Below are 25,315 nucleotides of genomic sequence, written 5' to 3' on the forward strand. Positions count from 1 at the left end.
GCTGGGGCTCCAGTGATGTCCCAGAGCCTCCTCCCCTCCCAGCAGGGTGGGCAGGCAAAGCACAGCTCCACCGCGCCAGGATTCCTCCTCGAGGTGCCCCGTGCCCAGCACCAGCTGCCACCGGAGCTCCCGTGGCTCCCCGGTGCACCAGCAGCACTTCTCGGCCGCCTTCGCCATCTGGGCTCGACGCGGTGCTTCCCACCCATGGAGGTGATCGTCGCTGACAGCGCTGTGCCTGCAGGAGCCGTGGCACCAAACAAAACCTTGCCCAAAGCTGGGGCATGCAGAGAGCAGCGGGAGCTCCGCAGACCAGGAGCAGTAGCACAAGGACATCTCCTGCAGCGCCCATCGCAGCCCAGTGCCCTCGGCCACCACCCCACGCTGTGCCATGGGCTCAGCCTCGAGCTGTGGATGACCTCAGAGCAGTGACAACCTCACAGGCAGGGGCTGATCGCGGCTGCCCTGTGTGTGTTTGGATGGAGCAAAGAACCAAAGGCCCTGCTGAGCCCTGGCGTGTTTGCAGGTGTGTACACAAAAACCCAAAGTGCTCGAGGAAAACACAGCGCCCGTAATTCACAGGTAAAGGCAGGACACAAGAGCCAGAAGCAGCGTTACCATGTTCCAGAGGGCAACTCTTGAGGCTTTCCAGAGGTGGCTTCACAACAGCTCACAGCAGCCTCAGCGTGCTCTCAACCTGCCCAGCCGAGGCTGGCGGCGGTCCGGTGCCCCCAGCTCCTGCAGAGGGGCACAGCCACTGCCACCCCCCGCGGGTGGCACCCCTCGCTGCCATCCCCAACCTGCTCCTACCCAGCCCCAGCCTCTTCCCACACGAGGGATGCTGCCGACATCCTCATGTCAGGTCTCAGCCCCTGCTCGTGCTGATTCTGGCACCGGGCGTCCTCCCCAGGGCTCGTGCATGGGTGGGGGCCACGCGCTCTGCCCCAGCTCTGCCCCAGCTCTGCCCAGTGCCCTGGCTGCAGGGCCCAGATGCTTTGCAATCCCATCCCATCCCCTCCCCACCCCATCCCAGCAGCTCTGCAAGCTCCCTGCTGTGGGCAGAGCCCTGCAGGGCAGGCAGAGCAGGGTCACAGTCTGGGAAATGTCTCAGCTGCCAGCAGCCCCCGCAGCCACCCCGCACCAATGCTCCCAACCACGCAGACACCTCGGAGTGGGGCAGCACCGGTGGACTTGTGTTGGTTTAGCACAAGAGAGCTTTTCAGAGAAAACCTGGCTGGCAGGCAGACTGCTAAAATCATGCCAAAACTCAACTGGTGAAAGCTTGCATTTATAAATGAAGACGTAAAACACTACAGGAATAATTAACACCTACCAGCACTGCTCGGTAGAAAGCAGCTCTGACAAATATTTGGGTTGACAAACGTGAGAGCCTGAATGCAACATGCACTGATTGACACAGGTAATGCATTGCATGGTATTCCACCAGGAAATCAGTGTTAGGCAGCATCAATAAAACACAGCATAACGTAAAGAACTGGAGAGGTGATGGATCTCATGGAAACGGCTCCAAGGGTAGGGTCACCTAACACTAACCAGCTCTACACTAACCCATATCACTGAGCTCTACATCTAAACGTCTTTTGAAGACCTCCAGGGATGGTGACTCTACCACTTCCCTGGGCAGCCCGTTCCAGTGTCTAACAACCCTTTCAGTAAAGAAGTTCTTCCTAATATCCAACCTAAAACTCCCCTGCTGCAACGTTAGCCCGTTCCCCCTCGTCCTGTCACCAGGCACGTGGGAGAACAGGCCAACCCCTACCTCACTACAGCCTCCTTTAAGGTATCTGTAGAGAGCAATAAGGTCACCCCTGAGCCTCCTCTTCTCCAGGCTGAACAAGCCCAGCTCCCTCAGCCGCTCCTCGTAGGACTTGTTCTCCAGGCCCCTCACCAGCTTCGTCGCCCTTCTTTGGACCCGCTCAAGCACCTCCATGTCCTTCTTGTAGCGAGGGGCCCAAAACTGAACACAGGACTCGAGGTGCGGCCTCACCAGAGCCGAGTACAGGGGGACGATCACCTCCCTAGCCCTGCTGGTCACAGTGTTTCTGATACAAGCCAGGATGCCATTGGCCTTCTTGGCCACCTGAGCACACTGCTGGCTCATATTCAGCCGACTGTCCACCATCACTCCCAGGTCCTTCTCTGCCTGGCAGCTCTCCAACCACTCATCTCCCAGCCTGTAGCTCTGCTTGGGGTTATTGCGCCCCAGGTGCAGGACCCGGCACTTGGCCTTGTTGAACTTCATGCAGTTGACCTCAGCCCATCGGTCCGAGATCCCCCTGCAGAGCCTTCCTGCCCGACACACGCACCTGAGCCCCGCAGCGCCCCGCTCCGTGCGGCCCCGGGGCCGGTCCGGGCACCGCCGGCGGAGCCCCGCGGACGGAGCCTGCCGGTGCCCCGGGCTCAGCCGCCGCCGCTTCCAGCCCCGCCCGACCGGCAGAACCTCCGCCGCTCCGCCCCGCTCCGCTCCGCTCCCGGGCACGGTAAGAGCCGCCCCCATCTCCGCCCCGAGCCCACCCCGCAGCCGGGGGGGTCCCGACCCCACGCGCGGGGTCCCGGTGCCCCGGGGCTCGGTGGGGCCGCGCCGGGGTCCCTGTAGCCCCGGTGCTGCCCCGAGCCCTCCCGTGGTGGGGCGGGGGGCGCAGCGCGGGGCTGCCGGTGCCCCGGACCCCTCGCCCCGCGGAGACCCCTGGCAGGGCCCGGCAGCAGGGTCCGCACCGAGGAGCCCCCCCGTCCTGCTGGCCACGGGGCGCCCAGGGCGCAGCATGGCCCGTGCCCCCCAGACCCCCAGGAACCTGGGGGACCTCCCAGGGCCATGCTGCTGCTGTGCCCCGGAGCTGCTGCTGGGGCAGGGTGCGGGTGGAGGCGGCTGATGCCAGCGGGCAGACACCTCTGACACTGGCTGCCCCTTAGGGACACACTGAAGCGTGGCAGTGCCAGCTGGCCCACAGTGCCAACATCAACCGGCTGGAATCGGGGGGCTGGGTACCTGCGCTCAGCACCTGGGCCGGGCATGCTGAGGCTGTGGCTACGCTGCTGTGGATGGGCACAGAGGTGGATGGAGCAGATGCTGAGGGCTGCACAGCACTGCAGGCAGCCTCCTGGGCAGCCACAAGGATGTCACCTGGATGCTGCTGCGGCATGGTGCCCATGTGGACCAGACCCCCCCCTCATTGCCACTGCCCCATCGTGGAGCTGCTGCAGTCCTGTGGCTCCAACCCCAACCCTGCTGATGCCAACAGGCACGCAGCACTCTCAGTGGCTGCCCTCTGGGTGCCAGGCAGCCGGGGCTGCAGCGAGCTGGTGGAGCTGCTGCTGGAGCACGGTGCCCATGTGGAGCAGCACGACTGATGGATGGCCTCATGCCCCCGCTGGAGCTGCCTACAAGAACCACACCAGGATGGTGGAGCTGCTGCTGGAGGCCAGCGCCCAGGTGGACGAGGTGAATGTGGCTGGGCACACAGCACTGCTGGAGGCTGCCACCATGGGCCACAGGGCAGTGGTCAGTGCCCTGCTCTTCTGGGGGGCAGCCGTGGACCGCGTGGACCCTGAGGGGTGGACAGCACAGGCTGTGGCAGCAGTGCAGGGCAGCACAGCCATGGCACAGGCACTGCTGGCCTGGGGGCTGGACGAGAAGCACTGTGACACATGGGGCTGGAGCCTGCTGCACCTGGCTGCACGGGACGGCCACTGCCCCTGCCTGTGCCTGCTGCTGGAGAGCTGCCCAGCCCTGGACTGCTGCAGCCACGAGGGTCACACTGCCCTGACCACTGCTGCCCTGCGTGGCCACCACCCCACCACTGAGCTGCTGCTGCACTACGGGGCCGACCCCAACCTGCCTGATGCTGAGGGCTGATCCTGCTGTACCTGCTGGTGCTGGAGGAGCACCCAGCGCTGGCAGAGCTGCTGCTGGTGCCCAGGGCCAACCCGGAGGGCTGAGACACCCAGGGGTGCACTGCACTGCACCTTTCCTGCTGGTGGGGCAGCCAGTGCAGCTGCTGCAGCACGGGGCCCAGGTGGATGCAGTTGACAGGGAGCAGCGCTCAGCCCTGCACTTGGCCTCCTGGCACAGCCAGGCTGCTGCCTGCTTGCTGCTGGGCTGTGACACCCACACTGGCTAGGGCTGCAGCCAAGGGGTGACAGCACTGGGCACTGCTGCCCAGATCACGTTGAGGTGGTCTCGGTGCTCCTGGTACGAGGAACCAACCCTTGCAGTGCTGACAGCCATCACAGGACCCCTGCCTTGGCTGCCCAGCGTGGCCACATCACCACCCTGTGCCTGCTGGAGCATCAGGGGGCCCCAGCGGTGCCACCCCACCCAGCCCCACGCAGCCACTCACCTGTCTGACACCTCCCTGGGGAGCCCACCAGCCTCCTCCGCTGGCTGCTCACTGGCCGTGGCTGTGCCTCTGGTGCTGTCACTCTGCAGCTGCCCCCTGGGCACAACGGGCTCCCGTGGCCACTGTTGCCCTTCACCCCATGGGATGCCCGCTTGCACCCCAAGCAGGCACTCGAGCTGCAGCTGGAGGGGCCAACCCACAGCCACGGCTGCAAGAAGGAGACCCTGCTCTGGGTGAGGGTGTGTGGCCCTCCCCAGCCTGTGCCTGGGTACAGAGGCAGGGGGCTGCACAGCAGCAGTGCAGGCAGGGGCTTGGGCAGCGGGGTCACCCCAGCCTTACGCAGTGGGGTGGGAGCCCTGGCTGCAGCCCCCTGCCCGAGCCAAACCCCGTGGGGGCTGGAACCCACTGGTGGTGCCCTGGGCTGACACTGTGCAGATGTTGGTACAAAAATAAACACCGTGACCTGCTGCAGCCGTGTCCCTGCCCTGAGTGCTGGGGGGGAAGCAGGGTGCTGCTGGGGGCAGGGGGCTGCTGGGGGCCATCCTTCAGGCACAGGGGGGCTGGGAGGGGAGGGGGCTGCTGGGGCCCAGGAGGAGGCAGGGACCCAAGGCACAAGCGCCCTGCAGCAGGATGCAGCTATAGCACTAGCATGGGGGGGGCACCCCTAAAGGGACGGCAGCAGCAGTGCCCTCGACCAGACCCTTTATTACAGAAGGGCTTTGACACAGCACAGACACACCAGCCCTCCCCATGCACCACCCAGCCCCCACGCCCCATGCCCCGGCCCCGGCCCGCCGCCCCACAGCCCCCGTGGGGCTGCCCCACGGCACGGGGTGTTGCATAGAGAGGAGGGGGGAGGTGACGGGGTGACAGTGGGGACCCGGGGGTGGGGGGCAGAGCCGGCCCGCCCCGCGTGAGGCGGCACAGGATCCGGCCCTGCCGACCCCGGCGCATCCCCGCGGGCAGCCGCCTCCCCTTGCCGCACCGCAGCCAGCTCTCAGCACAACATTCACCCCCAATAAATTAAAAAGGTCCGTGCCCTGCGCGTGGTTAAAAAGGCCCCCGCCGCCCTCACTCCTCGGGGGGCTCGGTCAGGAACGGGGACGTGACCGCGTGGGCCTGGGCGATGGCCGCCAGCTCCTTCAGGAACTCGCTGAAGATGACGGCGCAGTACACGGCGTTCTTGACCCGCAGCGCCTCGCTCTGCTTCTCGGCCGAGCCGCGGAACAGCGCGGCCCCCGCCAGCGCCTGCAGCACGGGCCCGTCCCGCACCTGCTGCAGCGCCAGCTGCGCCGCCTGGCGCGCCCGCGTCGGGCTGTTGGCGTGCCGCAGGATCAGCTCGCCCAGCGACGGCTTCCGGCTGCGGGCTAAGGGACAGCGTCAGCACTGAGCTTGGGGCCCAGGGGGAGGCAGCCCCCAGCCCTGTGTGTGATGCAGCCCCCGTGCAGTGCCCCACGCAGCCCCCAAGCAGTGCCCCACGCAGCCCCCGCACAGCCCCCATGCATCCCCCACACAGCCCCCTGCGCCCCCCCCACCGCAGCAGCAGCCCCCCAGCCCCATGCAGCCCCCCGCACTGGTGCGGCCCCAGCCCTCCATGCCAGCCCCCAGCCCTCATGGGGAGACCCTCATGGTGGGCGCTGCTCCCCCCGGCCCCAGCCCCAGCCTCACCCAGCGGCTCGGAGCGGCGCAGGGCCGGCACCACGCTCGGCGTGTCCGACCAGTCCAGCTTGCCCCGGGCGATCAGGTACTTCTTGGCTTTGAAGAGCAGCGTGGGGAAGTCCTCCTGGCTGGCAGCGAAGCTCTCGATCTTGTTCTTCACCGAGCCAAGGACCTGTGGGAGGGAGGGCGGGAGGGAATCGCAGCCAGCCCCGGGCAGATGTGTGCTTTTCATATACAAACGAATATAAATACATAATATGGATATAAATATAAAAATAAGCAAATGTAAAGCGTCTGTCACCATAGACACTTTATATTTGCTTATCAACCTACTCATAATATGCGTATATATATATATATGTATATATTGATTATATATATAGATAATATATATACTGATAGTATGTATATATATGTGTATATATATATATGTATATAATATATGTATTTAATATATTATATTTGCTCATCAGCACTCTGATAAGCATTCTTTGGAGAGCTGGCCCGTTGGCACCTCCGCACTTCTGCTCCCCACCCATTTAAACACCCAACCACAACCCCACCCAACCACAACCCCACCGGCCGTCCCTGCTCGCCTGGCCAGCGCCCAGCACCGCCACCCCCGGTACCTGCAGCAGGGACTTGACGCTGGGCTGGAAGACCATGTTGGTGTTGAGGAGGAAGGAGCGCAGCAGCGGCTGCGGGTAGCAGGCGAGCTGTGCCACCAGCCCGGTGAGCAGGAAGTTGACGTACAGCGAGTTGTGCAGCATGTTCTCCAGCTTGCCGAACAGCGCCGTCACGAAGGGGCCTGCGGGCAGGGGCACGCGTCGGACGCGGCAGCGGGGACCCGGCCACCCTCCCGCACCCTGCGCCCGGCCCCACCTGTGAAGGGCTGGCTGGGGGGCGGCCCCACGGCGCGCGGGGGGCTGGCGATGAGCTGCGCCAGGGGGTCCAGGGGCCGGGGCAGCACCCGCCCCGCAGCGTCCCCCGGCCCGGCCGGCAGCTCGCCCTCGGGCAGGGCGGCGAAGCTGGCGTAGGCCTCCTCCTCTTCGCGGGACAGGGGCAGCTCAGGCGGTCCGGGCGGCTCCTTGGGGCTGGGCAGGGCCACGCCACCGTTCTTCATCTCGGCCTCAATCTCCCGCAGTTCCTCCGTGAAGGCCTCGATGCTGACGCCCGCCCCGTTGGGCTCAGCCGGCGCCTTGGCCAGCAGCTCCTCCAGCAGCGAGTCCACGGAGGGCAGCGGCTCCCAGCCTGCGGGCTGTGGCCGGGGGCTGGGGGGGGCCGCGGCCCCATTCTGTGCCAGCCCCTCACCCTGGGGGCTCCTGCGCACCTTCTTCACCGCCACGTCCCCCTCGGGACGCCCTGGCTCCACCAGCCCATGCGCCCCGTTCACCAGGGCTCCCGAGTCCTGGGCATTGGGGCTAGGGCCCCCGGTGCAGGGCTCACCGGGTACGGGTGCCCCCCCAGGGCCCTCCCTTGCCCCTTCCTCAGGCAGGCCCCGCTTCTTAGTCCGCGGGGTGGGGGGTCCCGGAGGGCGTGGGGCACCGCAGCCCTCGGAGCCGGGCGGGTGGCTGCCATCGGGTGGGGGGGCCGTGCCAGTGGCACTCGGCTCCTCGCCGTCGTAGGGGGCCGACCAGACGCGGCAGGCCCAGGCGCAGCGGTCGATGCTGTGGCGCGCGTCCCGCAGGTACTCCAGGTAGTTCCTGTCCAGCTCCGACACCTCCTCCCAGCGGCCAGCCCGGTGCCCGGGGCTGCCGCACGGCGTGCCGGGGGAGCGCGGCGGCACGGCACCAGCTGCCTCGGGGCCGGCGCTCTGCTGCCGCATGAAGAACGCGAGGCGGGACGGCGTGGAGGGCTTCGGCACGGTTACCACGGAGGAGGCATCCACGTTGGGGCTGCCCTGGCCTGCAGGGGCAGAAGCAGGTGCTCAGGGCGGCGCGGGGCTGGGGGGCTCAGCGCAGGGCCTGCAGGCGTGGCGAGGGGACCGGCACCGTACCCTTGGACCAGGCAGCATGCTCCTCCTCGCGCTCCGGCAGCGGCAGGCTCTCGGGGCGGCAGCAGCGTGGGATGAGCGACAGGAATTTGGCGGCCGTCTTCCCGTAGATGTCCAGGTCCCTGACCGCCCGCTTCTGGCTCAGCATGACGTGGCTGCAGGGCAGCAGGTACCTGGGGGGACGCGGGGCTGCGCGCGGGGACGTGCCGAGACCGCAGGACGGACACCGCGGGGGCCAGCACCGTCCCACCCCACCGCCAGACCCCCCAGGGGTGCCCCCGCCCAGGCGCTTGCCCCTCCATGCCACAGCCGTGTCTCACCCCAGCACCCGCGAGGCAGTGCCACAGCCATACCCTGCCACCGCAGGGCAGCAGCAGGCACGGCGCAGGTTACCTGAGCACCAGCTGCAGCATCACGTCCTCACAGTTGAGGCTGAGCAGCGTCCGGAAGAGGCTCAGGGAGACCATGCAGAGCTGAGGACCGAGGGGGTGTGAGGCAGCCGCAGCGCCCCACGAGCCGGCCCCACCACAGCCCCCGTGCCTCCTACCCGCGAGTTGCTGTTGATGCGGCCCACGAGGGTGTCGAGGATGGTGGCGTTGTCGTGGCGGTGCAGCAGCACAAAGCGCAGGAAGGTTTTCAGCAGCGCCGTCTCACTGACGCTGCGCAGGAACAGGTCCAGGTACGCCGTGCTGGCGATCATCTCCTCGATGGAGGTCTGCGGGAGCAGCAGCTGGGCGTGCGCCAGGCCGGGACCTGCGCGGGGCACCCCGCAGCCCTGCTGCCCACCCAAACAGCCCCGGCCGGGGCAGCCCCTACCTTGTGCAGCGCTGGCCCCATGACGGGCACCAGGAACCCGTTGTGCACGTAGTCCACCAGCTGCTTCTGCACCAGCGGGTGGGCAACCTGCAGAGCGGAGGGGTCAGGGCTGCCAACGCCACCCTGCGCACGCCACCACCAGCAGCGAGCCCCACCTGGATGACGGCGTTGCAGAACTCCAGCGAGTTCATGAAGAGCACGAGGGAGGAGACGCCGATCCAGTCCTCGCGGCGCAGGAAGTGCCAGTCATCCCCCCGCACCTCGATCTTGCGAGGCAGCGAGGAGTACAGGGCGCTCAGGCCTGTGGCCAGGACCTGGGGGGACAGGCACCGAGCACGGCGTTGGGACGTGCGGCCCCGAGCAGGGCACAGCCCCTGGCAGCGCAGGCACCACGCTAGCACCAGCCTTACCGGGCAGAAGTAGGAATTGTCGGTGATGGACTTGGCCACGGCGTGGTTGCTGGCAGACATGGCCATGATAAGCAGCAGCGCATCCCTGGCCTGCTGCCCCAGGACGCCCTCGTGGTGGATGAAGGGGATGAGGAGGGAGAATATGATGAGGTTGGCAGGGCCCTGGTCCGTGTGGCTGTGGAAGAAGAGCTCCAGGATGGCGGGCTCCTTGGCCACAGAGACGCAGAGCTGGTTGAGCAGCAGCACCAGGCTGTTCTCCAGCAGCGCCGAGGCGGGCTCGGCACAGAGGCTGAGCAGCCGTAGCAGGGGCGTGAGCACCGGCTTGTGCTGCAGCAGGGGCTGCCGGGCCTGGCTGATGAGCATCTCATAGAGCTTCAGCTGCTCCACCTTGCGCTCCTCCGTGAAGTCCCCCTGCAGGTGCCAGCACAGCAGGCGCTCCAGGAGGTTCTCTGCCACCACGAACTCCAGGATGGGCCCCGCAGCTGCGTCGCCCCGCGGCCGGTCCTCCGCCAGCAGGTTCAGCATCTGGTAGGTGTTGTTGCGCACGGCGCTCAGGTCGTCAGGGGCCGGCTTGCAGCCCCGCCGCTCCAGGATCCGCAGCACCTGGGGGCAGCAGGTTAAGTGCCTGGCCGGGGGGGTGCCCTGGGCTCGCCCCCAGCCCAGCTCACTCACCTGGGACCAGTGGTTCTTGAAGACCATGAGGCAGGTCTCGGGGTCAGCGGTGACGGGGCTCTGCAAGCTGGCGCTGCGGGCGGTGCGGTGCCCGGCCCCCCGGGGGTTCAGCTTGCTGAGCCAGCTCATCCTCTCCATGGGGACACGCCACGTGGCGGGGGGGGCTCAAAGGCAGCGGTGCAGCACCCTGCGGGCTGGGCCAGATCCGACGTCTGCACGGCGGCGCTGCGGGGGCACGGGGCAGCGGCCAACCCACAGGGCCCCACACTCCATGCTGCTGTCACCACGGCCTGGGCTGTGGGAGAGCAGCGGCTCAGCACGGGCGGGCTGGGGCAGCAGGGACCCTCGGCCCAGGACCGCTCTTCCCAGGCCCCACACCCCACAGGCGGGCGTGCCAGCGTGCAGCAGGGCATGGCAGGACCCCTGCCCCAGGAGCAGAGCCACACTGCCATCACCTGCACCGCACCCAACCCTTCCTCGTGTTTTGGCACCGGGTCACACAGCCAGGGGTGACACTGGCTGCCCGCACACTGGCTGCAGCTGCGGGGGGTGAGGGAGCTGCTGTGGCCACCCTGGGCCCAGGGAGGGAACAGGCATGGAGCCGGACAAGCAGCCTCCCCCCACACACACACCCACACCCCACATCAGCTCCAGGAGCACACGACTGGAGGGCACAGGCAAGCAGCAGCACCGGCATGGGGACGGCTCCGCGAGCGCTACCAGCTCACAGCAGCCCCAGGTCACCACGGGAGGCACAAGCCTGGAGGGGAGCACCCAGAGGAGCCCCCCAGGACAAGCAGCCTGGCCGGACCCCAGGCCCAGCCCCGAGGCAGCAGGATGGGCAGGACATCACCTACCTGCGCTCAGGGCTGGGGCAGCAGCTCCCAGGCCTAGCACAAGGCCCCACGGTGCAGCCAAAACCTCTCAGCTTCACCCCAGCGCCTGCCAAGAGCCCTGCAGCGCTCACAGACAGGCACGGCCCTGCCCCAGCACCGGGCACCCGCTCCGGGGGGCTTGGAGCGGGGCCAGGGGGGCCCAGCCTCGGGAAGGGGCCGGGTCCTGGGCGCTGCCCTACAGGCACCCGGCAGCACCGGGAGGAAGAGGCGGCAGCGTCGGCTGCCAGGAGGTGGGACGGGACGGGACGGGACGGACGAGGAAGCAGAGCGGAGGAGGGCTCTGGCGCGGCTCTGCCTCCACACCCAGCCCTGCACTTTGAACCCCGGAGCCAGCCGGGAGCCAAGCGCAGGGGCACCCGGTGGCACCGGGAGGGCTGCCCCCAGCCCGGCCCCACGGCGGCAGCAGGCTCAGCCAGGCACAGGGCCCTGCAGCCATGGCACAGCGCGGCACAGCAGCTCACATACCCCAGCCAGAGGCACGAGTCCCCACGTGCTCAGCCCCTTCTCCCCACCAGGGCAGCACCGTGGCTCTCCAGGCCGTGCCATCAGCCCCTGCCGAGGGCACGGCACTGTCCCAGTCCCTGTCCCTGTCCCCAGCATCCTCCAGCCCCAACACAGCCACCAGCACTCGCTCGGGGTCACTGGGGGCACAGGGCACCAGCAGAGCCTGGCCCTGGGGCTGTGCCAGGAGCAAGGGGCACAGGGCCGGGGTGTCCCCAGCAGGATGGCTCTGCCCTGACGGCCACAAGGACCCAGCAGCTGGGGGCAGCGCACGGAGCCAAGGCTCCCACACTCCCTGCCCGCCCCACAGAGCCGTAGAGCGCCTGCGCTCCGTCCCCACACCTCATGCCGGGCATCTCCTGCTGCCCCCAGCACTGGCAAGGCCCTGGTCCCAGTGCTCCGCACGGCGCCATCCCAGCATGGCCTTCATGGGACCGGTGGGACACCACTGAGGACAGGAGGGCAGCACCGGGACAGCGCCGGGGGGACACCACAGGGCCACAGGCGGGGTGTGAAAGAGGCCACTCAGGGAAACCTAAACCACAAAAGGCACAAAAAGGGAAGTGAGCAGCGGCACGCCCAGAGCGCAGGCAGAGACCCGGCGTGGGAAGCGCGAGGAGCTTCGGGCAGCGGTGCCGGCGGCTTCCAGGCGGTGTGAGCGGCACGGAGCTGGCGCTGAGGGCAGCCGAGCGCCGCGCTGCCAGCAGCACCGCCGGGGGAGGCAGCACGCTGCCGCCGGGTATTTTAGGAAGCGGCCAGATGTATTTATACCACGCGGCGAGGAGCTTCCCATTCCAGCATGGGCGCAGCCTTACTGCAGTTGCTAAAGTTAGACCCTGAGGAGTCAGCGCGCCCAGCACCTCGCGCCAAGCGCCCGCAGCGCCGCCGCCACCGGGACAGCCACGGGCGGCACCCGCAGCACCGAGCCCCACGCCGGGCAGGGGGAGGCTGCTGACAGACGGACCCGGGCAGAGCGAGGCGCTCCGTGAGGCCCACAGGAACCAGACCCGGGGAGCTGCGGCTGCACCGGGACCGGCTGCATCCCCCACGGGACGCAGCCTGGAGGGGGCTCGGCCCTCACCGGTGTCCAGCACCCGCCTGGCACCAGAGTGGGGACTCCGAGAGGTGACCACGGTGCCGAACCTGCCGGGTCCCCGGGCCTCGCACGCTGTCGGCAAGGTGCAGGCTGCTTCCAGGGGCACCGATGGCACCGCCGCCCGATGGCACCGCTGCCAGCCAGGCAGCACCAAGCGCAGCCGCCAGCCCGGTGCCACAGCCGGGGGTGTCCCAGGAGGCGCTCGGGACGCCCACCCCCGGGCCGCCGGCAGCATCGCCCCACGGCCGGGCCGTGCCACGTGCCAGTGCCACTCGTGGAGGCACAGCCACCGCGGGCCTGCCGGACCCGGACACCCCGTGAGGACGGACGGACACACGGACAGACACACAGACGGACAGACGGACGGACACGGGGACACACGGACGGGGCGGCCGTGCCCCCGCGCCCCCCGCAGCCCCGTCCCGGCGCCCTCCTACCTGGGGTCAAGGTCGCGGGGCTCCGTCCGTCAGCGCCGCGCCTGGCAGGGACAGCAGAGGGGGGGTAAGGGGGGGACGGGAACGGGGGGACGAGAACGGGAAAGGCCACGGGGGGCGCGGGGCCCGGCCCCGGTGCGGCCCGGCCGGGGCTCCCCGGGGACACCGGGAGCGGGGGCAGAGCCCCGGGGGGGACCCGCCAGGGCCGGGCCGCGCCGCTCCCCGCACCCCCCGCGAGGACACCCGCGGCCGCCGCCACCCCCGGCACCGGGACCGGGTCCGGGCGCCCCGTCCCCAGCGCCCGCCGCCCGAGGACAGCCCCGGGCCGGGCCGGGTCCCCCCCACCCCGCCGCGGCCAAGGGCACCGGCCCCGCCCGCCCCGCCCCTTCCCGGGAGGCCCCGCCCGTTCCCGGGGCCCCGCCCCCCGTCCCGGCCTTTCCCCGCCGCCCGCCCCCGCTCTCACCGGCCGCCTCCGCTGCGGGCCCCGCGCGCCCGCCGCCATCTTCCCGCCGCCGCCCGACGCACCGGCGCGCGCACGGCCCCGCCCGCGGCCCCGCCCCGAACACCGGCGGGGGCGGGGCCTGAGCCTCCGGGGGCGGGGCCGGCGCGGGGACACCGCCTCGAGGCGAGTGCTGATTGGCTGCGCGGGGACCGGGGCGGGCACCGGGGGCGGGGCCAGGTGGGCGGTGGGGCGGGGCGGGGCGGGGCGGGGCGGGGCGGGGCGGGGCGGGGCGGGGCGGGGCGGGGCGGGGCGGGGGCACCGGGGCTGTGCGGGACCTGCCCCTGCCCCTGCCCCTGGACCGGCACCGGGCACCGGGCACCGGCCGCCCCTTCCCGCTCCCCGTCCCGCTGCCGGCCCCGCAGCGCCCCGAGCCCGGCGGCTCGCCGCCCCCACGGCCCCGGGGACGCGCACGGCAGCGCTCGGGTCCCGGTGCGCGGTGAGCAGCCCCCGGGGAGCCCCGGTTGCCAGGACCCGCCCGGCCGCGCCCCGGCCCCGCAGCAGCCCCGGTGCAGGATGCGGAACCTCAGCGCGGTGCTGTCCCGCCGCTGGGACCGGGCCCCGGCACCGCGCACCGGCCGCACGCAGCGGTGAGCGGGGCCGGGGGGTGCCCCGCCGGGGGGACCGGCACCGGGACCGGGACCGGGGCACGAGGGGGGTCCCCATCAGCACCCCTGCCCCGTGCGGGGCGGGGCTGAGCCGGGGAGCTGGGCTCGGGGGGGGCACGGCAGGGCAGGGGGGGGTCACTGAGGGGCACGGGGAGGCACTGGGGGGCGGCAGGGTCCATCCCGGGGGGGTCCCATCCACCACGACCCCCCCGTGCCTCCCCAGCAGCGCTGCCGCTCCCCGGAGCTGGATCCTCGACCCCTCCGGGGACTGGTACTACTGGTGGCTCAGCGCCATGGTCCTGCCCGTCATGTACAACTGGATCGTCATCGTCTGCAGGTGCCGGGCTGCGGGGTGGGCGCCGGGGCTGCAGCCAGGGGGGTGCCCCGGGGGCTGGGGCCGGCTCCGGGCAGCCCGGTGACGGTGCCGGTGCCGCCAGGTCCTGCTTCGCCGAGCTCCAGGAGCAGCACACGGTGCTGTGGCTGAGCCTGGACTGCCTGAGCGACGCGCTCTACCTGCTGGACATCGCCGTGCACCTCCACACCGGTCAGTGCCCCAGCACGCCCCACGCCCGGCCGCTTGCACCAACACCACAGGCACCTACCCACACTCACAGCTACACGCGGTCACACGTGTGCACACACAGATACATGTACTTACACACGAAGACAAAGATGCACAAACCTGTGTGACATGCATGTGCACGTGCACACACACACGTGGCACACACAGACCTGGGAGCACAGCAGGCACTGGGCAGGGGGCGGGGGGGGGGCTGACATTTTGGGGTGGGCGCCCATCTGCCGAGCCCCTCAGCAGTACAGCCACGCAGGCAGCACAGGGCCCAGTGGTGTCATATGGTGTCCCCCACCTCTACCAGCACAGGGCCACCCCACAGCCTCTCACCCCCCATTTGGGTGCCCCCTACCCGTGAGTCCCCTGTCCCCAGCCCCGCCACATCCCTCCTGGACCCAGGGCCCTCCACCCCCAGGGGCCCCCCAGGGGGCCGAGCGCTGACTCACTGCCCCCAGGCTTCCTGGAGGAGGGCATCCTGGTGCAGGACCGGGCGCAGATCCGGCGGCGCTACCTGCGCTCTGCCAGCTTCCCCTGGGACGTGGTCTCGGTGCTGCCCACCAACCTGCTCTACCTGCACCTGGGCCCGGCCGTGCCGGCCGTGCGAGCCAACCGCTTCCTGCGGGTCCCGCGGCTCTTCGAAGCCTTTGACCGCCGGGAGACACGCACTGCCCACCCCTACGCCTTCCGCATCGCCAAGCTGATGCTCTACGTCTTCGTCACCATCCACTGGAACGGCTGCCTCTACTTTGCCCTCTCCACCTACCTGGGGCTGGGTGCCGACGACTGGGTCTACCCCAACGCCAGCCGCCCCGGCTTCGCCCGCCCGCTGCGGCAGTACCTGCACAGCTTCTACATCTCCACCCTCATCCTCACCACCGTGGGTGACACGCCGGAGCCCCAGCGCGAGGAGGAATTCCTCTTCATGACCGCCGGCTTCCTGCTGGCCGTGCTGGGCTTCGCCACCATCATGGGCAGCATGAGCTCCGTCATCGCCAACATGAACGCAGCCGACGCCGCCTTCTACCCCGACCACGGCCCGGTGCAGCAGTACCTGCAGGCACACGGTGTCGGGGGGCGGCTGCTGCGGCGGGTGGCCGGCTGGCACCAGCACCTGCGGGCGCACAGGAAGCTGGTGGGGGAGCAGGCCGTGCTCCGGCACCTGCCCAGCCGGCTGCGGGCCGAGGTGGCCGCCAGCGTGCACCTGCCTGCCCTGCGCAAGGTGTCCCTGTTCCAGAGCTGTGAGCGCGGTGTGCTGGAGGCGCTGGTGCTCAAGCTGCGGCCCCAGGTCTTCAGCCCCGGAGAGTTCGTCTGCCGCACCGGCGACGTGGGGCGGGAGATGTATTTCATCCGCGAGGGGCGTCTGGCCGTGGTGGCAGCCGACGGCGTCACACAGCTCGCCATCCTGGGCGAGGGGCTCTACTTCGGGGAGATCAGCCTCATCAACATCCGAGGTGAGCCTCTGCCACACCCCTGCAAGCACAAGCACACCCCCAGCCCTGGCCTCACCGCAGCTCTGCATCCCCAGGGAACAGGTCAGGGAACCGTCGCACCGCCAACATCCAGAGCATCGGCTACTCAGACCTCTTCTGCCTCTCCAAGGAGGACCTGACGGAGGTGCTGGCCGAGTTCCCCAGCGCCCGCGCCCTGATGGAGGCCAAGGGCCGTGAGATCCTGCTGCGCATGGACAAGCTGGATGTGCACGCTGAGGCGGCGGCGGTGGCAGCAGCAGAGGAGGCTGAGCAGCGAGTGCAGGCGCTGGAGGTGGCCCTGGAGGAGCTGCAGACACGGGTGGCCCGGCTGCTGGCCCAGCTGGAGTCCAGCGCCTTCAAGCTGGCGCTGCGCATCGGGCGCCTCGAGAGCAGGGCCCAGCAGCGGCGCCTGGCCAGGGACCGGGCTCCAGCCAGGGACCAGGGGCCCACCAGGCTGCAGGGACCTGATGGGGGACGGGGTCCTGAGGGGGCACAGGGTCCCACAAGGGTGCGGGGTCCCACTGGTGTGCAGGATCCCATGAGGGCACAGGGTCCCACCAGGGTGCAGGGTCCCAATGGTGTACAGGGTCCCACTGATGTGCAGGGTCCCACCAGGGTGCAGGGTTCCACCAGGGTGCAGGGTCCCAATGGTGTACAGGGTCCCACTGGTGTGCAGGATCCCATGAGGGCACAGGGTCCCACCAGGGTGCAGGGTCCCACTGGTGTACGGGGTCCCACTGGTGTACGGGGTACCACCAGGGTGCAGGGTCCCACTGATGCGCAGGGTACCACCAGGGTGCAGGGTCCCATGGGGATGCAGGGTCCCACTGGTGTACGGGGTCCCGCTGGTGTACAGGGACCCACCAGGGGCCAGGGTCCCACGGGGGTGCGGGGCACAAGACGCAGAGGCCCCCGGCGCTGAAGGTCAAGGGACCTGTCCGGCTGTCAGGTGTGCGCCAGCGGTGACGCTGGGTGCTTTGTGACAGCCATCGCTGGGTAACGATGACAACAGTCGCTAGGTAACAAGGACAACAACCACTAGGTGATGGTGACAATAGTTGCTATGTAACAATGACAACAGTTGCTAGGTAACAAGGATGGTTGTTCATGACTGAGACGGGAGCTGCAGGGATGGGGCACAGCGGGCACAGCGGCCGCAGGAACCAGAGCGGGACAGAGACGGGGCCAGGGACACCTGGGGGGGAGAGGACAGGAGTGGGAAGGGACAGGAGGGGATGGGAACGGGGATGGGGTGGGAAGGGACAGGAGGGGATGGAGCTGGAGGGGACAGGAATGGGAGTGGGATGGGGATGGGGATGGGATGGGAAAAAGGATGGGTTCAGAAATGGGGATGGGGATGGAAAAGGAAGGGGACAGGGTCTGGACAGGGATGGGGACAGGGAAGGGAGAGGATGGGCAAACAGGTCAGGATGCAACAGGGATGGGGATGGGACAGGGCCAAGGTTCAGAACAGGGACAGGGATGGGGATGGGATGGGATGGGGAAGGGGAGAGGGAAGGGAGGAGACAAGAGAGAGGGTCGGGGATGGGTTCGGACCAGGGGCAGGGATGGGGACGGGGTGGGGAGAAGGACGGTCAGAAAAGGGACACGGAGGGGGGTGAGATGAGGACGGAACGGGAAGGGGATGGGGTCGGAACAGGGATGGGGCTGGGGACGGGAGCGGCCACGAGGGCCGGCATCTCCGGGGCCCCGGCTGCGGCGGCAACGGCAGCGGCCCCGCGCCCCCGGGCGGACCCCGGCCCGGCCCCGGCTGGGAGCGGCGCAGCTGCGGCAAACAGCCCCGGGCAGCCTGGGCAAACAGCGGGCGGCACCCGCCGGCAGCCGCTGCCCGGGCACCCGGGAATGCTGCGGGGAGCGGCCGGAACGGCCCCGGCAGGGCGGGGTGCGCGCCCCGAGCCTCCCGAGCGCTCTGAGACCCGCGAGCCCCCCGAGCCCCTTGAGCCCCTTGAACCCCCCGAGCCCGTCGAGCCCCTGGGTCCCCGAGCCCCGGCCCCACGTGGGATCCCTCGAACCCGGTTCCCGCTGCCGGCCGGCGGCCCCCGCTGCTCCGCGGCCCGCGCCCCCCCCGGGTCCCCCTGCCCCGCCACCCCCAGGTTCTCCCCGCGCCGCCGCCGCTCTCCCCCGCTCCCCCCGGCTCCCCCCGGGCTCCCCCCGCTCCCTGCCGCTGCCGCGCCCCCGGCCCGCCCCGCGCCCCCGCCCCGCGCCCCCGCCGCCGGGCGCCGCCCCCGCTCACTCTCCCGGCGGCTCCGGAGCGAGCGGGGCGGCGCGGAGCCTCCTCCCGGGGCCGCCGCCGGTGCCGCCGCCGGGGTGGGCGCGATGGGCACGGGGCGGCTCTGACGGCGGCTCCGGCGGCGCCATGGACCCGCGGCGCCTCAATGAGTCCCTGCAGGAGATGCTCTGCCGCCCCGGGAACGGCACCGGCACCGGCACGGACACCGGCACCGGCTCCGGCTCCTCCTGGAACAGCTCCGCCTGCGACCTCCTCCGCAGGGGCCTCCGCGGGCCCCCGGCGCCCAAAGGTGAGACCGGGGCGGGGTGGGACGGGACGGGACCCGGCAGCCGCTCCGTCCCGCCGTGCGCCCCGTCTCCTGCCCGGCGCAACCCGGCGCGCCCGCGGTTCCCCCGTGTGCCCCAGCCCCGCCAGCCCCGGTGCCCGGTGCCCAGCACACGGCAGCCCTGGAGCGCGGCTCGGGGCCGGGCTGTGCCCGCGCGGGGGCAGCGAAGGTGCCGGGCGGAGGCGGGCGCGGAGCCCCGCGGCGCGCAGCCCCGGTCCCGGTGCCCGTCGCTGGTCGCGCGGCCGGGGCTCGCTCAGCTCCCGGCGCGGTCACGTCCGAGCGCGGCCGGGGAGCGGGGGGCGCGGGGCTGCCAGCGCCGCGACTCCGGCGCCCGCCCGCTGCCCTGGTGCTGGAGCCCAGCCTGGGTGGCGTCGTGCCCGCCGAGCCGCGCTGGGGAGGGAGAGCGCCCGGGCATCCTGGCACCGCGTCCGCTGCAGTGATAGCCGCGGGGACGTCCCGGCTCTGCCCACCAGGCGCTCGCTAGGGCTGGTGAGAGCCCGGGCGCTTGGCTACCGTCCGCGGCCACACCACCCTCACCATGGCCGGTGCGCCCAGACATGCACTTGACCGCCTGTGACCCTGCTGCCCCGCAGACCTGGACCTGACAGTGCGCGTCCTGCTGTACGCGCTGATCTTTGTGCTGAGCATCTGCGGGAACGCCCTGGTCGTGGCCGTGCTGCTCCTGAACCGTCGCCTGCGCACCGTCACCAACTCCTTCCTGCTGTCCCTGGCGCTCAGTGACCTGATGCTGGCACTCTGCTGCATGCCCTTCACTCTCGTCCCCAACCTCATGGGCACCTTCATCTTCGGCAAGGCTGTCTGCAAGCTCATGGCCTACCTCATGGGTACGGTGGGTGGGGGGCTGGGGGGCTGTGCCACGCCGTGCTGCGGGCGCTGACCCTCGCTGCCCGCAGGCGTCTCCGTGTCGGTCTCCACCTTCAGCCTGGTGGCCATCGCCATCGAGCGGTACAGTGCCATCTGCAACCCGCTGCAATCCCGCGTGTGGCAGACGCGCTCGCACGCCTGCCGGGTCATCGCCAGCACCTGGCTCTTCTCGGCGCTGCTCATGCTGCCCTACGCCATCTACAGCACCACGCGGGCCGTGCCCGCCCGCGGTGGCCGCCCAGCCCTCAGCCAGTGCACGCACGACTGGCCCAGCGAGCACGTCCGGCAGGCCTGGTGAGCTGGCCCCAGCCCTGCACCGTGCGCTCCTGCACCCAGCACAGCCGCTGCGGCAGGGCTGGGAGAGGGGCTGCCATGCAACAGGTGCTGTCCTTTCAGGTATGTTCTGCTGCTTCTCATCCTCTTCTTCATCCCGGGTGTGGTGATGATCGTGGCTTACGGGCTCATCTCTCGTGAGCTCTATCGAGGGATCCGCTTTGAGTTGGACATCAAGGGGGAGGCTGCAGGTGAGGGGATGGGGAGCTGGGGACCTGCAGAGTCCTGCGGGACACAATTCTGCTCAGCACCTCCTGCTTGGGGCAAGCAGCGGGGCTGGGCCCCCGGAGCTGCGTCCCCTCCTGACACCTGTCGCATGCTGGGGAGGCCGTGCTGCTCCGTGCCTGGTGCTGCATGGGTCCGGGTGGTGCCATGGGGCTGGGGATGTGACCGTGTCCCGCTCCACCCCCCACAGCCCAGCGCAATGGTGGCCCGGAGCCGGCACCTGCCTGCGATGAGGGGGATGGCTGCTACCTGCAGCTCTCCCGGCCAGGCGGTGCGCTGGAGCTGCGTGCACTGGGCACAGCGGGCGCACAGCAGGACCGGGCACGCATCAACAGTTCAGAGGCAAAGCTGGTGGCCAAGCGGCGCGTGATCCGCATGCTGGTGGTCATTGTGGCCATGTTCTTCCTCTGCTGGCTGCCCATCTTCACCGCCAACACCTGGCGTGCCTTTGCACCGCGGGCAGCCCAGCGCGCACTCTCGGGGACACCCATCTCCTTCATCCACCTCCTCTCCTACACCTCCGCCTGTGCCAACCCCCTCATCTACTGCTTCATGAACCGCCGCTTCCGCAAGGCCTTCCTGGGCACCTGCACCGGCTGCCGCCGCGCCTGCCCGCGCCGCCCGCTCGATGAGGACGTGGCCAACGTCAACGCCTCGCTCTCCAAGTTCAGCTACACCACTGTCAGCAGCCTCGGGCCCCCATGAGCCCAGCCCCGTGCCCCTCCACCCCCGCCACCTCCCAGTCGTGTCCTGACACAGCTCCCTGTGCTTTGTGTCCCCTCTACCCCTCCAGCCTCAGTGGCACCCCCGTGCGCCCCCTCCAACCTGCCCCGGGGCATCCCCCGCGCCTGCGGGCTCTGCGCTGCGGCCCCGGGCCGAGCAGGGTGGCGGCGGCGGCCCCCGCGCTCCCCTCGCCCCGCCCGTGGGGCCGGAGGCGGGGGCGATGGGGGAAGCCCCCAGCCCATCCCGGGCCCTCCCCGCTCGCTCCCCGCGGGCTGCGGCCGCAATAAAGCCTTTGCCTGGTGTCACCCGCTCCGCTTCTTCCCCCCCGCGCCCGGCACCGGGCAGCGCGGAGCGCGGAGCCGGGCGGGGAGCGGCAGCGCCGGGAGCCCCGGGCTGGGTCCGAGCCCCGGGACTGGGACGGCCCCGAGCGGGGGGAGCCCCGCGGGAGCAGGAGGGCAGCGCTCGCACGCTCCGCACCGGCACCGGCACAGGGACGGTCCCGAGCGGCTCGGCGCGGCTGGGGGAGCCCCAGAGCCCCGGGTCCTGCCGCCGTTCCTGCCCGGCCCCGGCTCCGCCCGCGGCTCACACCCCCGCGTGGGTGTGTGCACACCCGTGTGCGTGCAGGCACACGCAGCTGCTCGGGCTCGCACAGCCCTGCACACACGGGCACACCGCCCTGCCCACAGCCCTGCACACACACCTGCACCCCTGTGCACACGCACACAGCTGCGCCTGGCACTTGCACACCCACCCCCCTGTGCACACGCACAGCTGCTCCCCCCGGCCACAAGCACAGCAGGTCCCGTGGGCAGCAGGGGGGGTCCCCAGGGGCTGTGCTCCTGCTCAGACAGCGCCCACCGGGCTCCATCTCCCACAGCCCCCCCGTGACCCCAGGTCCCGCAGTGCCCTGGGGGGGCTCCACCTGGCCGTGACCTCACGGGACCCCGTGTCCGTGACGCCCACCCGGGCCCCATCTCCCCGCTCCACGCCCCGGTGCGCCCCGTCCCCGGCCGTGCCCCCGCTGGGGCCGCACCCCCCCCCCCCCGGGACTACAACTCCCGTCGTGCCCCGCGGGAAGCCCCGCCCCCCACGCGCTCAGGCTCCGCCCCCTTCCCCTAGCCCCGCCCCCTCCCCTCCCGGCCCCGCCCCGCTCGGAGCCGTCCCGGCCATGGCGGTGGGCGCGGGCCGGGCCCCGCCGCTGGCCCTGGCCCTGGCCGTGGCCGTGGCCGTGGCGCTGCCGCTGTCGGTGGCGCTGTCGCCGTCGCCGCCCGGGGCCGCGCTGCTGGAGGCGGCGGGGCCGCGCTGGGGCTGGCGCAACCTGACGTGCCCGGGCTGCCGCCTGCTCTTCGGGGCGCTCGACCTGGCCCTGCAGGTGCCGGGGGGACCGGGACGGGGCGGGGGGGACCGGGGGAGGGGGGAGAGGGGAGAGGGGGGGGCACCGGGACGGGGGGGGAGGGGAGGGGAGGGACGGGACGGGACGGGACGGGACGGGACGGGGGAGGAGGGCACCGGGAGGGCACCGGGACGGGACGGGGGTGGAAAGGGGGAAGGCAGGGGGGAGGGGAAGGAACGGGACGGGACGGGACGGGGCAGGGAAGGGGGGAGTGGACGGGGGAGGAGGGCACCGGGAGGGCACCGGGGGGGAAGGGCACCGGGGAGGGGCAGGACGAAAGGGGAAGGGGAAGTGAAAGGGGAAGGGGGGGCACCGGGACTGGAGGGCACCGGGACGGGCCGGGACGGGGAGGCAGCAGCACGGGGCCAGGGCCAGGGCCGGGAGGAGCCGAGGCTGGGGCTGGACGGGATCGGGCAGAGCGGGGCCAGAGAGGACGGGGCCGGGGCCGGGAGGGCGCAGGGATGGGAGCAGCGGGGCCGGGGCAGGGCCGGGGCCTCGTGACAGCCGCTGTCGGGACGGGACGTGCCTGGGGGTGGTCACGGGACGGGGACGGGGACGGGACGGGGACAGCCGGGGACAGGGCCGGGCGCTGGGGCACAGAAGGGGAAGGGGAACCCGGCCGAGGCCGCCCGCTTCCCCCGGGGCCGGGTGCTGGCGGCACGAGGACCAGCGCGTGCCCATCGCCCACCGCAGCTGGAGCCCAACGTGGTGCGCGTGGGGCGCGTGGCGGCGGGGCTATGCCAGGAGCTGCGGCTGGCGCGCCCCGAGATCTGCCGCCAGGCCGTGCAGCTCTTCCAGCGCGACGTGGTGGCCGCCTGGGCCCGCTCCATGCTGCGGCCGGCCGAGGCCTGCGGGCTGCTGCTGGGCCCCCGCTGCGGCCACTGGGACATCTACGGCGCCTGGAACGTCTCCCTGCCCGCTGCCCCCAAGCCGCCGGTGCGGCCCCCGGCACCTCCGCCGCCCGGCGCGCCCAGCGCCCGCATCCTCTTCCTCACCGACCTGCACTGGGACCGGCTCTACACCCCGGGCAGCGATGCCGCCTGCCCCGACCCGCTCTGCTGCCGCAGCGCCGCCCGCCCCGGCCCCGGCGGCGCTGGCTTCTGGGGCGAGTACAGCAAGTGCGACCTGCCGCTGCACACCATCGCGGGGCTGCTGGCCCAGCTGCGCCACGCCGGCCCCTTCGCCGCCGCGTACTGGACGGGCGACATCCCGGCACACAACGTCTGGCAGCAGCGCCGTGAGGACCAGCTGCTGGCCCTGCGCACCGTCACCGCGCTGTTGCGCCAGCACCTGGGCACCCTGCCCGTCTACCCGGCCGTGGGCAACCATGAGGCCACCCCCGTCAATGCCTTTCCCCCACCCTACGTGCATGGCAACCAGTCCTCAGCGTGGCTGTACGACGCGATGGCTGAGGCTTGGAAGGACTGGCTGCCCCCGCCGGCACTGGAGACCCTCCGGTGGGGCGGCCGCACAGGGAGCGAGGGGCTGGGGGGGCTCTGGGCTGGCTGGGGGGGCACAGGGGCAAGGAGCTTGTAGGGCACGGAGGGACTACTGGTGGGAGAGTGCTTGGACAGGTGGGGGGGTGCAGACCAGGGGCACACAGGTGCCTGGGGCAAGGGCACTGGTGCTTGGGGCAGACATGAGGGGAGGAAGGGGGGTGTCTGAGGTACTGCAGGCTGCTGGGGGACGTGTGCCAGACACATGGGGATAGCAGAGCCCTGGGCAGTCAGTGCTGACCCCCCCCTTCCCTGCAGAGCCGCTGGCTTCTACACGGTGCAGGTATGGCCCGGGCTGCGCCTCGTCTCGCTCAACATGAACTTCTGCTCCCAGGCCAACTTCTGGCTGCTCATCAACTCCACCGACCCCGCGGGGCAGCTGCAGTGGCTCGTGGGCGTTCTGGAGGCCGCCGAGCAGCAGGGGGAGAAGGTGGGCGGCAGCAGGGTGGGGGCACCCCCAGCTACCCCTGTGCACCCCCCACCAGCTCCCCCTCTCCTGGCTGCTGCCCCTAGGTGCACATCATCGGGCACATCCCCCCGGCCCACTGCCTGCGGAGCTGGAGCTGGAACTACTACCGCATCGTCAACAGGTCAGCCTGCGGGGGACCCGCTCTGTGCTGGGGCCCTGCTGCGCCTGGTGCCATCAGGAGGCCAAGGGCGAGGGCCGGGTGGGAGCTGGCGCCAGCGGGTGCTGTGGGCGCAGCAGCCAGGCTGGTGCAACGAGTCCCGGGAGCAGCGGTGCCACGGGGTGGGGCCATCCCCAGGCAGAGCCGCGGGGCAGGGGATGGGGCCTGGCGCTGGCTGCGCTCACCCCTGGTGCCCCACGCGCAGGTTTGAAGGCACCATCGCAGCACAGTTCTTTGGGCACACACACGTGGATGAGTTTGAGATGTTCTACGATGAGGAGACCCTGACGCGCCCTGTCTCTGTGGCCTTCGTGGCACCCAGCGTCACCACCTACATCAACCTCAACCCTGGTGAGCGCCCCATCCCCTCCCCTCCTTTCCCCTCCCGTCCCCTCCTCCCGCTCTGGCTGCGGAGCTGCCGACAAACCCTGACTGCTGCCCCCAGGCTACCGCGTGTACGAGGTGGACGGCGCCTACAACGGCAGCTCCCACGCCGTGCTGGACCACGAGACGTTCATCCTCAACCTCACCGAGGCCAACGTGCCTGGGGCAGAGCCGCACTGGCAGCGCCTCTACCGCGCCCGTGAGGCCTACGGGATGGCCTCCGCCTTCCCCGCCGACTGGGACCTGCTCATCCGCCGCTTCCAGGATGACGAGCGCCTCTTCCAGCGCTTCTGGTACCACTTCCACAAGGGCCACCTGCCCCGCGAGCCCTGCCTGGAGGCCTGCAAGGCGGCCCTGCTCTGTGCGCTGCGCACCGGCCGCTCGGCCGACCCCAGCCTCTGCCGGGTGCTGCGCCCAGCCCGGCCTTTCCGGCAGATCCTGCAGCTCTGGCGGCAGCGGCAGCTCTGCTGAGCCCGGGGCTGGCAGCGGCGCCAGGGGACACGTGGGGATGGGGACAGATACTCACCCACACTGTGGAATGAGAAGGGGCCCCATCCTGGCCGCACGGGGCCACCACTTGGCCCTGCACTCCCACTGGTGGCAGCCCCAGCTGGCTGCATAATAAAGGTTGGTGATGGAGAGAGCTGGCTGCTGGCCCTGGGGGGCCAGGAACCTCGTTCCAGCGGTGTGGA

The 25,315-nt window shown here is 70.7% G+C and overlaps 4 protein-coding genes across 7 annotated transcripts; 3 read left to right on the forward strand and 1 right to left on the reverse strand.

Annotated features, from left to right (window-relative positions):
• Window positions 1–5,040: 5,040 nt before the first annotated feature.
• FHIP1B (FHF complex subunit HOOK interacting protein 1B) lies at window positions 5,041–13,412 on the reverse strand. 3 transcript variants are annotated; one of them, XM_072033021.1, is made up of 13 exons: window positions 13,296–13,412; window positions 12,836–12,876; window positions 9,906–10,200; window positions 9,234–9,836; window positions 8,979–9,137; window positions 8,824–8,910; window positions 8,555–8,722; window positions 8,401–8,480; window positions 8,011–8,180; window positions 6,897–7,919; window positions 6,644–6,822; window positions 6,024–6,186; window positions 5,041–5,722 (listed from the first exon to the last, which is right to left on the reverse strand). In XM_072033021.1, the coding sequence occupies exons 3-13, from the start codon at window positions 10,041–10,043 to the stop codon at window positions 5,427–5,429; spliced, it is 3,066 nt and encodes a 1,021-aa protein (XP_071889122.1). In that variant the 5' UTR covers window positions 10,044–10,200; window positions 12,836–12,876; window positions 13,296–13,412; the 3' UTR covers window positions 5,041–5,426. The 3 variants fall into 3 exon arrangements, with proteins under 3 accessions (XP_071889122.1, XP_071889121.1, XP_038034884.2); XM_072033020.1 differs by lacking the exons at window positions 12,836–12,876; window positions 13,296–13,412 and adding an exon at window positions 10,763–11,825 and having other exon boundaries at window positions 6,024–6,238; XM_038178956.2 differs by lacking the exons at window positions 12,836–12,876; window positions 13,296–13,412 and adding an exon at window positions 10,763–11,820.
• Window positions 13,413–13,548: 136 nt separating this feature from the next.
• Window positions 13,549–17,077, forward strand: CNGA4 (cyclic nucleotide gated channel subunit alpha 4). Of its 2 annotated transcripts, none has more exons than XM_038178965.2 (5): window positions 13,549–13,921; window positions 14,163–14,276; window positions 14,377–14,483; window positions 14,969–15,964; window positions 16,039–17,077. In XM_038178965.2, exons 1-5 carry the CDS (start codon window positions 13,848–13,850, stop codon window positions 16,902–16,904), a joined length of 2,157 nt encoding a protein of 718 aa, XP_038034893.1. In that variant the 5' UTR covers window positions 13,549–13,847; the 3' UTR covers window positions 16,905–17,077. The 2 variants fall into 2 exon arrangements, with proteins under 2 accessions (XP_038034893.1, XP_038034895.1); XM_038178967.2 differs by having other exon boundaries at window positions 14,166–14,276.
• A 1,144-nt stretch (window positions 17,078–18,221) lies between these two features.
• Window positions 18,222–21,018, forward strand: CCKBR (cholecystokinin B receptor). Its single transcript, XM_027465747.3, has 5 exons — window positions 18,222–18,522; window positions 19,152–19,403; window positions 19,473–19,737; window positions 19,840–19,967; window positions 20,192–21,018. The coding sequence occupies exons 1-5, from the start codon at window positions 18,360–18,362 to the stop codon at window positions 20,704–20,706; spliced, it is 1,323 nt and encodes a 440-aa protein (XP_027321548.1). The 5' UTR covers window positions 18,222–18,359; the 3' UTR covers window positions 20,707–21,018.
• Window positions 21,019–21,877: 859 nt separating this feature from the next.
• Window positions 21,878–25,264, forward strand: SMPD1 (sphingomyelin phosphodiesterase 1). Its single transcript, XM_038179012.2, has 6 exons — window positions 21,878–22,096; window positions 22,811–23,574; window positions 23,872–24,043; window positions 24,127–24,203; window positions 24,445–24,590; window positions 24,685–25,264. The coding sequence occupies exons 1-6, from the start codon at window positions 21,893–21,895 to the stop codon at window positions 25,092–25,094; spliced, it is 1,773 nt and encodes a 590-aa protein (XP_038034940.2). The 5' UTR covers window positions 21,878–21,892; the 3' UTR covers window positions 25,095–25,264.
• The last annotated feature ends 51 nt before the right edge of the window (window positions 25,265–25,315 follow it).

The sequence above is a fragment of the Anas platyrhynchos genome, chromosome 1 (assembly GCF_047663525.1).
Source record: "Anas platyrhynchos isolate ZD024472 breed Pekin duck chromosome 1, IASCAAS_PekinDuck_T2T, whole genome shotgun sequence".
Taxonomy (NCBI): domain Eukaryota; kingdom Metazoa; phylum Chordata; class Aves; order Anseriformes; family Anatidae; genus Anas; species Anas platyrhynchos.